The sequence below is a fragment of the Onychostoma macrolepis genome, chromosome 11 (assembly GCF_012432095.1).
Source record: "Onychostoma macrolepis isolate SWU-2019 chromosome 11, ASM1243209v1, whole genome shotgun sequence".
NCBI lineage: Eukaryota > Metazoa > Chordata > Actinopteri > Cypriniformes > Cyprinidae > Onychostoma > Onychostoma macrolepis.
In genome coordinates this window covers 22,543,792-22,557,609 of record NC_081165.1, presented here as the reverse complement: position 1 = coordinate 22,557,609, position 13,818 = coordinate 22,543,792, and the positions used below count along the sequence as shown (strand labels likewise).

Here is a 13,818-nt window from a genome sequence, read left to right as displayed (position 1 = left end):
AACACAATAAGCATTTTTTATAAGAAAGCAGCCACCAGGAACATAAACATGATTGTTTGTGATCTCTCTACAACAGCTTACTTGTCACCCAGACAGGTAAAGAGAGGAGGTTTTGAAGCAGTGAGCATTCCAGACGAGTGATTGACACACCCAGTGTGGGCTTCCCCTCCTGCGTCGGGCCTACTGTACCAGAGGAGTATACAGAGTCTATAATTAGCCTGCCTCTAATCTCTATCATGCGGTGTATTTATTATACACCACAGAGTGTTTGTGTGTGCGCTGCTACAAAACTGCCCTACAGTCAGTCACTGTACTCACTAGTGACATGATTGACAGGCGTTTCTCCACTTCCTCAACTAGCAACAGATGTTTACCTGCAAGCCACCAACACCTTCGCTGAAAGCATATGACAGCAATGTTGCCCTAAGAGAGAGTAGTTAAAATAATAATATTAAATAAAATAAAATCTATAAAAATATATAATATAAAGTACTTGTTTGTGCGTGTATATATATATATATATATATATATATATATATATATATATACAGTTAGGTCTATATATTTTTGGACACTGATGCAATTTTCATAATTTCGGCTCTGTATGCCACCAGAATAGAGTTAAATCTAAATAATCAAAATGAAATTGAAGTGCAGACTTTAAGTTTTAATTCAAGGGGTTGAGCAAAATATAACATAAAATGCTTAGGAATTACAACCATTTTCCCCCCATTTTCAGGGGCTCAAATGTAATTGGACAAATAAACATAATCATAAATAAAAGGTTCATTTTTAATATTTTTGAGAATCCTTTGCAGGCAATGACTGCCTTAAGTCTGGAACTCATGGACATCACCAAAGATTGGATTTCCTCATTTGTGATGCTTTGCCAGACCTTTGCTGTAGCTGACTTGTTGTTTGTTTGTGGGTCTTTCTGCCCTTAGTTTTGTCATCAGCAGGTGAAATGCATGCTCAGTCGGGTTGAGTTCAGGAGATTGACTTGGCCATTGCAGAATATCCCACTTTTTTACCTTCAAAAACTCCTGGGTTGATTTTGCTGTATGTTTTGGTCATTGTCCACTTGTACTATGAAGCACCATCTGATCAACTTTGCTCCATTTGGCTGAATGTGGGCAGACAGTATATCCCTGTACACTTCAGAATTCTTCCAGCTGCTTCTGTCTTCTGTCACTTCATCACTAAACACCAGTAACACAGTGCCCCTGGAAGCCATGCACGCACATGCCATCACACTGCTCCACCATGTTTCATCGATGATGTTGTATGCTTTGGATCATAAGCTGTTCCAAGCCTTCTCCATACTTTTTATTTCCCGTCATTCTGGTACAGGTTGACCTTAATTTCAGCCATCCAAAGAATGCTTTTCCAGAAGTGGTTTGGCTTTTTTAGATGTTTTAGTTTCATCTGGCCTTGTTTGCACCTTGTGGTGACCCCTCTGTATTTGCTCTAGTGAAATCTTCTCTTGATTGAAGACTTTGACAGTGACACACCAACCTCCTGGAGAGTGTTCTTCTCTTGGCTGGATGTTGTGAAATGGTTTTTCTTTATGGAGAGGATCCTCCAATCATCCACCACTGTTGTCCTCCATGGACATCCATGCGTTTTTTATGTTGCTGAGCTCATCAGTGGATTCTTTTTTTTTTTCTCAGAACATACCAAACTGTTGATTTGGCCACTCCTAATGTTCCTGCTCTATCTCTCTGATGGATTTGTTTTGATTTTGAAGCCTAACATACTGTATATATATATATATATATATATATATATATATATATATGATTATGATTACATTAAATTTGGCATTCACCTTAAATTAAATTCATAAAAGTAATGTTATATACATAGAAAGCATATTAAATGTAAATAAAGTGTCTACTTTATTGATTTAAATAACTTTTTGGGAAATGAAACATCAGAATATGGGCCAAATATTGTTCCATCTTCATTCAGCTAACAGATATAATGCATGCATTATAGTTGATTATTTATACAGTTCAGTGCACTTTATTCAGTGAAGAATGTCTCACTTATTTAGTGATGGCTGTTAGATTGGACAAAAAATAAACAGCTCTCAGATCAGCCGATGGCAGTACATTCATTGAGGAGGTGGTCGTGTAGGTGGTTACTTGAAATGCAGCACGGATATTCAGATTATTTTTCTCACTTTTAATCGTGTTACATATTATGTATGCTTGAACGGTGAAATGAGTCAGAACTGATGAGGGTCGCACGTTGCCTTCACGGCCAGAACAACATTCAAGAGCACAAACGCTGGTACGGAACGACACACAATTATCCTGCATTGCCGTTTTAATGAACACGCCTTTCCATCAGGTCATGAATTAGGCTAATTCATCAGTCTGTTGTATAGTAATGGACAGGAGAGATTAGTTTAACTAACAATGAAGTTGTAATTGCTGCATCCAAAATTGCTCACTCATTGACTGCTCCCTATATAGTGAATGTGCATTGTGTGCTAAATAGGGCTGGAGTGAACATAATTACTGGAAATATTTGGATGCTGACATAAATATCCTTAATCAGAGAGTTACTATAAAAACAACTTTACTTTGTAAGTTATACAGTAATGTTCAAAAGTTTGGGGTCAGTAAAACTGGCACTATAAATTTTCAATAATATGCATCAGTATAATGTATTTATTTAAAAAAAATAAATAAATAAAAAGGTAAGACTTTAGTATAGAGACCAATTCTCACTATTAACTAGCTGCTTATTAGCATGCCTATTACGAACATATTGGCTGTTCATATTCTACATCCCTAATCCTACCCAATACCTAAACTTAACAACTACCTTATACTAACTATTAACAAGCAGTTTATTAAAGCAAAAGTTGCAGTTTATTGTTTGTTAAAGGTGCACTAAGCGATTTTTGCCAAACAATGTTGATATGTGAAAGCACCAAAACAAACACGCCCATACCCCAACAACATTATTTTGAAATCTGCCCCACACGTATGTACACAACCCTGGCAATGACAATCGCGGGAAACAAGCGAAGATGACACACAAGCATATTCAAACAAAAGCTAACACGGTTAAGTTGTGTGAAACGAAGCAAAATCAGCATTACTCACCGACAAAGAAGAAACAACCTCCCCCACTCCTTGAGTTATTTATTCATATTTTAGATACAGTTGCCTTTTTCTCATCTATATCTGTTAGTACAATTTTGAATTGAATACAGTTCAAAATGCTTTGTCAAATCTTGTTTTACTTTTGCTCTTCATTATATATCGGCTAAAGAGAGTTGGGTTGCCAAAAAGTCAAAAGTCAATAACAATCATCACTGGTTCCTTGAGGTGTTTTGGTTGTTTTCACTGAAAAACAGGTGTTCAGAAACAAGTTAATTCTTCAAGTTGTGCTGAAGGAAGCAAGCAGTTTATTCATCTAAAGCTCTAATTGCTACCTGTATCTGACTAACAAAAAGTCAACGGTGGCAAATCCAATAAGCCTTATAGTGTAGTTCAACATCTCTGAATGCCTCCAGTAGAGAGCATTCATGTGCTGTTTGAAGAGATTATGTAACATTCATTACATATCATGAGCATAAAATTAGCCTAAAACATTGATCTTATATTTCCATATTTCAAAGGTCGAGATAATATACTGTATATAACCTGACATGAGTTATTATTTACTCTTCAAGCGTTCTGTCTGATGGTGTAATTCAGCCGTTTGAGGCTTGAATGCGATGGAAGGCATGAGTCTGCCAATCAGAATGTATTAGGAATTCTCTCTGTATTACTCTGGGTCAATATTTGTCAGAACCATTTGAGCACTGCTTAAAACAGCTGAGATCCATTTATTATTCAGAGGTAACGTTGAATGCCAGAGTCCAGGGGAAGACGAGTGGGAGATGTCAGTTGAAATGGATGGATATGTGAGACCTGACCTGCCTGCTTTATTATTGGGTTTAAGGTGACAGGGAGAGGAAATATGTGAGAGGGGCCAGATATCGATACGGCGACACCTTTGCTTTCGAGTCATATTCGGTGTCAGATAAGGCAAAGAGCTCGGGCGCCACTGTACACGCAAAGAAAAGGTGAACATTTTGGGAGGATGCACATTATAAGAAGGGGAATGAATCGATGCTGATATCGATCACAGTAGGAAAAAAAGTTTCTTCCAAGAAGAAAAAAAAAAGTGGTCTAAATCCAGCACCATAGGTAGAAAATAAATCATATTAGAGTTGAGACCAAAGATGAGGCTGTTCTTAGTGCAACTGGGAAAAAAGGAGAGGTACACTAGGAAAATCTATTTTCACAATTATCTGTCCATTATTTATGATGTTTTATATAGGTTTTGGGTTATAAAACTGGTTACAGCACAACTCCACTGCAGATGATTCAGTGATACACTTGGACATTGCAGGTGATCGACTGTACAGTCTGTATTTTCTGCTTTGCAAAGATTATCTTTGCACTCCCATATTTTGGTGTTCATACCATAATATACATCTGAATTTTTGCTGTATCAAAAATCACCCATTTTCGTCATCTTGTACAATTTCCTAAAATACATTGTCCAGGCTTGATGAAATTCTCTCTTCTCAATCAGCTTCGTCCATCTTTATATTTATAGCGTAAACGGCTTCAACCTTTCAAATCTTCAACCTTAGGAAAACTGAAAAGAAAACTTTTGAAGTACTTTCCCGTAAGTGAACTTTTGTTCCTCATTCAAATACGAATCTGCAGAGCACCGGTCTTTTGAAGCAGGTGGTGACTCAGCACTATTTGCTTCAGCAGCCTTCATCATAAGGAATATATTAGATCCTTCTCATGGGATGTTACAAGGAACTGCATAGACGAGACAGCAGGTCAGCCGGCCTGTAACCCTGTTTCTGTGGACCGGACGTGTTGGACAAACTTTGATGTGCTCATTTACATACTGGTTAACACACAGACTCATAACAGGTAATTTTCTTGAGCCAGTGTCGGCCAGCTTTGAGAGTAATGTAATTTGGGGAGCTCGTCTTTCTTGAGCTGCACGGTATGGGCAAGGATTATGCAGATGAGACTGGTGAGCCAATGAATCCTTAGAGCTGAAGGCATTGGGAAAGAAAATGATGGCAGCACGGGTACAGCAAGACAGGTGGAGGAGAAATTGACAGAAAACAAAACATGATGGCATTAGGAAGGCGAGGGAGCTGTAACACGTTTTTCATCCTTTAGAAAACAGCTGACAGGGCAACCAGATGAACACGTTCGTAAAGGAAGTTGTCAGAGCTGGTCAGTAAAAGCTGACAAGACTGAATTTCCCCCTGGAACATATTCTTCACAAAAACACAAAGAGGGGTTCTTTATACTTGGGCATGGATCTTCAAATATGTAATACAATTATTTTAAAGCTTTATCTGCCAGAATTATGTATATAAAATAATCTCTCATAGCAGTCAGTTTGCAGGCAGAGTAATATTATTATATTTTCTGAACTTCAGCACCATGGACAGTGAAAATACTGTATTGTGTCAGTTGTATCTGGATGAAAACAATACCCTATACCACAAACACACTAAATAAAGTTAAATGTGCATAATAAAAATATATAAATGCACAATCATAATGTTTATTAATTTAATATTTTATTTAGATTTCAAAGTAATGAAAGTAAATGATATATTTGTACATTAATCAATATTTATATCAATGTTTATTTGATTATTAATACAAACTCATTTTTATTAATACATTAAATGAACGATTACAGTGCATGAATACAGTTGTGCATGAATACAGTTGTATTGGAATATTTAAATAAGTTAATTATATACTTTATGTGCAGTTTTCTGTCTCGTTTTCCCCAAAAACTCAAGTTTTTTTCAGACTCTGAGGTAAATTTTGTAGAGATCACACAGCAAAAGAGAAAATAATAACGCATTTCCTCTGTTGGCTTCTGTTTATGCCACTATGTAATTGAAATCTCCATAGTGTTCAAGTATGCTCTCTTTCTAGCAAATTAATCAGCGCCGCATATTTACAAACATTTCTCTCAGCTTCAGTTGTATAATTAATTTAAAAAAAGACGATGGATGCAGATGGACTCCTCTGCATGGGGCCCCATTAGAAGTGCATTTGTATGTACTGCTTTAGAGAAAACATTGCTTATAACATAATGATGAAATAGTTTTTTACAGTGCTGAATCATTGTTTCTCAATTGAATAGCTAGCTTATCCAGCGATAAAATCTAATAAAATGAAATAGACTAATAAATCCCAGGAGTATATCACCTACATCATCAATTCTGTATAATCCTGCTTTTTCTTGCTTGCGTTGACAGTGTACCCTGCTACGGGGTCCCACGGCATACAATCTTGGGGGAATATACATTTGAAAGGTTTGCTGTGACCACTTTACATTCGTAGCCTGGAACTGGAGCTCCTTAATTCAGAGGCAACCATTGAAGCAGATGATTTTGCTGAGCAACATCAAACAGCATTAGCTGTAGTTGAGACTCTTAATGTAAACATGATAAGTTGGGTGTCAAGAAATATGGGCTCTCTCATTGATCACTGAACAAGTACGGAGATTTCGCTGGGTCTTGACATTCCCAGCACTTCATCAATTATTCAGGCTCTGCTGCAGGCGTTTGGGACACGCAGGGCTGTTTAGCATTATGCTGTAACTCTGCGCTCCCAGGTTCTGTCGGGACACATGCTCCGTTGTTCCTCTGCACCTGCCAGAGAGCTTCTGACAGGCTCGTGTGTCCACTGAGAGCTGCTTACTATACATGCATCCCATGTTGAGTGCATGAATGTTTCCATGGAAGTACCTTTCCATCCTACACACAGGCAACCTAATCTATCTATCTATCTATCTATCTATCTATCTATCTATCTATCTATCTATCTATCTATCTATCTATCTATCTATCTATCTATCTATCTATCTATCTATCTATCTATCTATCTATCTATCTATCTATCTATCTATCTATCTATCTATCTATCTATCTATCTATCTATTGTTCGATCGCCCATTCGTTCTTTCTATCTATCTATCTATCTATCTATCTATCTATCTATCTATCTATCTATCTATCTATCTATCTATCTATCTATCTATCTATCTATCTATCTATCTATCTATCTATATCTATCTATCTATCTATTGTTCAGTCATTTTATCTATCTATCTATCTATCTATCTATCTATCTATCTATCTATCTATCTATCTATCTATCTATCTATCTATCTATCTATCTATCTATCTATTGTTCAGTCATTTTATCTATCTATCTATCTATCTATCTATCTATCTATCTATCTATCTATCTATCTATCTATCTATCTATCTATCTATTGTTCGATCGCCCATTCGTTCTTTCTATCTATCTATCTATCTATCTATCTATCTATCTATCTATCTATCTATCTATCTATCTATCTATCTATCTATCTATCTATCTATTCTATCTATCTATCTATCTATTGTTCGATCGCCCATTCGTTCTTTCTATCTATCTATCTATCTATCTATCTATCTATCTATCTATCTATCTATCTATCTATCTATCTATCTATCTATCTATCTATCTATCTATCTATCTATCTATCTATCTATCTATCTATCTATCTATCTATTGTTCAGTCATTTTATCTATCTATCTATCTATCTTCATCTATCTATCTATCTATCTATCTATCTATCTATCTATCTATCTATCTATCTATCTATCTATCTATCTATTGTTCAGTCATTTTATCTATCTATCTATCTATCTATCTATCTATCTATCTATCTATCTATCTATCTATCTATCTATCTATCTATCTATCTATTGTTCGATCGCCCATTCGTTCTTTCTATCTATCTATCTATCTATCTATCTATCTATCTATCTATCTATCTATCTATCTATCTATCTATCTATCTATCTATCTATCTATCTATCTATCTATCTATCTATTGTTCGATCGCCCATTCGTTCTATCTATCTATCTATCTATCTATCTATCTATCTATCTATCTATCTATCTATCTATCTATCTATCTATCTATCTATCTATCTATCTATCTATCTATCTATCTATCTATCTATATCTATCTATCTATCTGTATTCATAATAGTCTATCACAATTTTTTTTAGTTCTGAGATTCACAAAATGTTTTACTGTAGCTGAGATACCTGCACATCTCTCAGCAGGTCATTCACGTTTCCAGTGTAAATTTGTCCAATCAGTGTCCACCGCTGTGTTTGAACAGAGGATCAATAGTGAGAATCTTTTGTCTTGGAGATGATTAGCATAATGATGAGCTGGCTCTGACCTCACAACTGCCATCAATCACAACTCCGCTATCTGTTCAAAGCTTTGAGCTGACCTTGAGTTTGGCTCTGAACTAAAACCTTTAAGATGTAATTTGAATGCGTTTAAACAAAAGTGATAAGGATGGATGGCATATAAATGATGACTGTTTAATGGAAGTTTCAAACAGAGTGATTCATGATAAAGGTTTCTGTCAACAGGACATGCTTTTTTAATCTAAAGGTCATCTCATGCTTGTTAAGGAAATAGTGTTGATTTCTGTAGCTGCTGGCGAAATGATCCTCCACCTAAACCCAACAGGGTGGCATTTCCTTTGTGTCATGGAGAGATCAGAAACGCTACAGTTCTCTGTAATTCAAAAATTTGCGCTGGAACAGTGAAAATGTGTTGTGCTATTGCTGATACATTTTAAACATTATCTTCACTATTATGCACATTTGTCACAGAGCTTTTGCTATATTCTTCTGCATCCCTACGAGGCTCTTGAGATTTTACAGACCCTTAAATAAGAAATCTTCCTTGCATTCATAAAAAGGTCATGTACTGCAAAAGGTCATTATTTACTCAAGCCGTTCCAAACCTGTGTGACTTACTTTCTTCCATGCAACACAAAAGGAAAATATTTGAATATTTTACTAGTCAGTATAATATGCAATTGAAATGAAAGAAAAACTGAAGCATTCAAGCTTCACAAGAACAGAAAAGCATAGTGATAGCAGTCCAAAAAGCTTAAGCACTATATTCCCTGTCTAGCTATTTAATAGTTTTGTGAAAAACAGTCAAAAAATGTTACTAAAAATCTGCTCATTCGTAAATCTGCCTGCTCACATTCGAGACCTTGTGAGAAGCAGCAAAATATTTTTGTGAATGTATCATTCTTTTGATTTGAATCGTTTTACTGAGTGAATTGATCCAGTTTACAAATTTATTCAATAATTCATTATTCAAACCGATTCAGTTGTCAAGTTCAAATAACTCTTGAATAACGTATAAATGATTAACATACAAATCTGTTCCTCATACATACAGTATGACTAGCACATGACTTGAGAAGACTTTAAATATAGAGCATATATAGACCACTTTTATGATGCTTTTATGAGTCCTTTGCACCTTTTTTGAAGACTTTGTGCCGTTTTTGTGGATCATTTGAGAGTGAGTACATACATTTTTTTAGATTAACTATTCCTTTAAAACCATCTGTAACTATTAGGAGCATTGACTAGTTTGAGAGGAATTAGCAAGTTTATAGCAGAAAGGTTATTGGAGGAATTGAGCTCCAGACATGAGGTTACTATAAAAGAACACCCAAATTAAAATAATATATGAAATACATACAGTATATCAGCACAAACTGTGTTCTGTGAAGCCCGACAGTTTAGTCACGATGAAAGACACGGCTGTGGTTTGTGAACTTCAGCAGAGTTTACAGAGAATTTCAGAAAAAGTTGTGATCACGCTCTGAGGAGCACAGTGGCAGCGGTCTTATAGCGTATCTGCTTGTTTCTATTTATACATAGACAACCACGTTTCATGGGTTGCCTGAGACAGAGTGTATCAAGCTGACAATTTCATATGCACCGCATCGAGGATATAAATAAAGTCTCTCTTCCAAGGGGCGAGATGAAGAGAAACTTTAGAATCCTTATTTGCATGGAAACATCTCAAATTTATGATGCAGTGATCTTATATTCCTTTAACGCAGTTCTAAATTTTCCCTAAATTAGATAAGCGTGCAAATCGCCTTCAGCCCGATGGTTTTTGATCATGTTTTATTTACATTAGTTTTCGCTAGATTACAATGCTTGTGGATTCAACGATAACGTCCAACAGATCATCCATCATTGGTTCTGTTGCCAGGTGCTTGTCTAAATCAAAAAAGTTGATAACAGCAGCCATGTTTTTGGCTTTATTGAATAGTTTGTCTAAAAATGACAATTTGTCGGCGGTCTTTATTCACGCATAGCAATGCAGCAGGTTGAGGTCAATAAAATGTTTAAAATGGTTTCTCATGCTCAAAAATACAGTACAAACAATAATATTATTACCATTTAAAAAGAAGTAATTTAATATGTATGTATTTAATGTTTTAAATGAAATGTATTCCTGCGATAGCATAGCTGAATATTCAGTAGTCATTACTCTAGTCTTCAGAGTCACATGATCCTTCAGAAATCATTCTAATATGCTGATTTGATGCTAAACATTTATGCTACTTAATTTTTTTTTTTTTTTTGTTTGTTTGTTTTTTTGTTTTGTTTTTATGGAAACCGTGAGACATTTTTCAGGTGTCTTTATAATGAATGTAGTTTATTTGAAATTGAAATATTTTGTAACATTATAAGTGTTTTTACTATCACTTTTGATCAATTTAGTGCATTCTTCCTGCATGAAAGTATTAAGTTCTTTCTTCAAAAATAAAAATAAAAATCAGTATATTTAGCAGAATGCCCGACCAGTAACAGCAGAGAGTTACAAAAAAAAAGCATCATTAAAGCAGTCCATACTGATATTTTGTTATTTGCATATTAAAATATGCAACTAACTAAATATCTCCTTTTGTGTTCCACTAAAGAAACAAAGCCATGAAGGTTTGAAACAACATGAGGGTGCGTGAATTATTATGGCTGCAATGTCAATCAATGTCTGCTGTTATAATTTTTACCTTCAGATTTGATTAGCGTATGGCCCTTTAATTCTGCTGTGAATGTGCTGTAATTCCCGTGTGTGTGAGTATTCGGTGGCAGCAGAACAGAGGCAAAGTATTAAACAATAATGTGCAGTCTTTTGCCTGAGGGGCCAATGGTGAGCCTGTGCCATGAGCGAGAATTTGTGATCTAATTTAGGGGCAGTGAGGCGTTGAGTCTCCTCTCTGCGGACTTTTGGCTCACTATACCACTCCATTTGCTCTTTTTTTTTAGACTGACCAGCCCCTCAAAACCTTTCCAGAGCAGTTGACCCTGGGCAGCAGAGCCCTTCTAAAGAATAGACAGGCCTTTTGGCATTTCTTGGCAAAGTGCGGATGTTTGATGTTAAAGTGAGTCCTGACCAGGAACATCATTCAGATAACGCAAAAATTGCTAATTAAATTCATTTTCATGAATCAGTTCCTCTATCTATCTATCTATCTATCTATCTATCTATCTATCTATCTATCTATCTATCTATCTATCTATCTATCTATCTATCTATCTATCTATCTATCTATCTATCTGTCTATCTGTCTGTCTGTCTGTCTGTCTGTCTGTCTGTCTGTCTGTCTGTCTGTCTGTCTATCTGCTTATTTGTTTAACAATGCATTCATTGAATAAAAGGCTTAATCAACTTACTTTTTTTTTTTTCGTTTGTTTTATTGCTCAGCCCTACTGTTGAAAAATCTGTGTGCCTGTTTCATTATTATCAAAGTCGTATGAGTCCGAAGAACCAGATTTGGCATATCAGAGCAAAAATACCAAAATATTTCTCAGCATGCAGAGGTGATAGAGAAAAGTGCATGAAAAGAGCCCAGAGACAGGGCTGAAAGATTGAAATGTCAGATATGAGTCAGAACCGCCAACCACAAAAAGAGATCAGGGCACTCGCACACGAATGAGAACAGAAGACAGAAAGACTATACTTGGAAAGACCCAAATTTCCTAGCCCACACACAGCGTGTTATGAGTTAAATCCTGTTTTATTGATAGGAGGAAAAAGGACTTTTCAAATCAGAATGTTTTCCACAAGTTGTGTTTTTCAATGTGCAGTGCCTTTGCCTGGAGTTCAAAGCCCTTTTGAGCTCAAAGTTCTGGGTAAAAACAGTTTTTTTTGTTCTGTTAGCCCCCAAAAATATGGCATAATGATCTGTTTAAGGCAGTGCTGACCTTTAAAACTTCACCTCAACAGTAAGTGTGACCTCCAGCACACAAGCAGCTCCTCTGAACTGATTCTTCTGGAAAGGTGAGAAGAAGACGGGGGTTTTATAATGTCAATAGGTTTGCACTTGATCAGATATATCTCGCATTTGGTTTTTTCTTGTGGGATTGTGGACCACATTTTTAATTTCTGAGTTGTGTTATTGTATGTAACGTTTTTTTATTTTAATCTATATTTTACTTTAATCATGATGCAGGTGAGCTGCTAGATTCTCAATGCAGTCACTTGAAGTCAATTTATTAGTTCAGTTGTGCTCAGAAAGACAAATGGTGTCATCTAGTGGTGACCTGGTGGTATAACAGCTGCAACATACACATTCTTCACTGTGTGCATGAAATCTGCTGGCTGGTAATCTGACGAGGCTGTGTGCTGTTCCACAGATCATAACACAGAAGTACAGTCGGTTCTCATGGGTGGCAGAGCTGATCCAGATCTTCGTCACCATCAGTATAACCGTGAGCTTCCTTGTGATGGGGACAGCCATGAAGCACACCAGTGAGTTTTTAAAAATTGTATTATGCTCTAAGTGCTTCATCATGCATGTAATAGGAAAATAAATAAATAAAAATCCCAACATCCCAGCATCACTCTGTTGGTCATGTGATGCCTATGTAAAACAAATAAACTTTAATATATTTTAGCTTATAGCTTATATACAGCTTTATATATATATATATACATATATGAATGTGTGTGTGTGTGTGTGTGTGTGTGTGTGTGTGTATGTGTGTATAGATATACACATGCATATACATATACATATACATATACATATACATATACATTCAGCCCTATATATAGTCTACATTTGTTTATTATTAATTAATGTCTAATATATGTTTATATATACAGTATATATATATATATATATATATATATATATATATATGCAACAACTACATTGAAATATCTCCTCCTAAAGTAAATAAGTAAATAAAAGATGAAATAAAAATAAATAATCTGTAAAAGAGTTGATCAGTCGCCATGCAGTAGCAAACCCAGATTTAGAAGAGTATTCCCGCTGGTCTGCTTATTGAATGCCAGTCGTCAGTGTGTCCTACACATGATCAAGGCCTCCGCTGGAGGTTGTGTGTCCAGTCCTGACTCTGACTGCTCTTGGCTCTGTTACACTGCCTGCTGCATCTATCAGAGAGGCTGAAGCCTGTTTCTGGGCCCAGTCCAGCAAAGCTCTCAGCAGAGGGTGTCAGTGTGAATTATGTCCAACCCATGGCTCACCACGGTATGAATTCAAATAGCCTCTGTAACACATTACAGTGAGTTGCATGTGACACATTCCATCTGTTAATGTTGAGTGAGTGTGATCTCGCATCTGGCTATTAGTTGCTAGTGTGAAACAGTATTGTGTAGGAAGAGATTGTATGAAGTAACTATGATGCTGCAGAGCAGGTTAATTGAAAAGACTAATTATTCGTAACTTGAATAATGAGATTGAGGTCAGAGAGAGAAATGTAGCCATGGACTAATTATTACCTGGAATATTGTTTTCGGATACAAAACATCCCACAGGTAGAACTCAGAACAAATATTCATAAACTGTTCTTTCAAAGGTGAACTATTTTTATATAATATGTATA

General features: G+C 35.9%; 1 protein-coding gene across 3 annotated transcripts in view; it reads left to right on the top strand.

Annotated features, from left to right (window-relative positions):
• si:ch211-51h4.2 (uncharacterized) overlaps positions 1 to 13,818 on the top strand; it is a 133,441-nt gene that overhangs the window by 96,839 nt on the left and 22,784 nt on the right. For all 3 annotated transcript variants that reach the window (XM_058791755.1, XM_058791756.1, XM_058791753.1), the window contains exon 14: positions 12,604 to 12,718. In XM_058791755.1, coding sequence (XP_058647738.1) covers positions 12,604 to 12,718 — 115 coding nt within the window. The remainder of the gene's footprint in view (positions 1 to 12,603; positions 12,719 to 13,818) is intronic.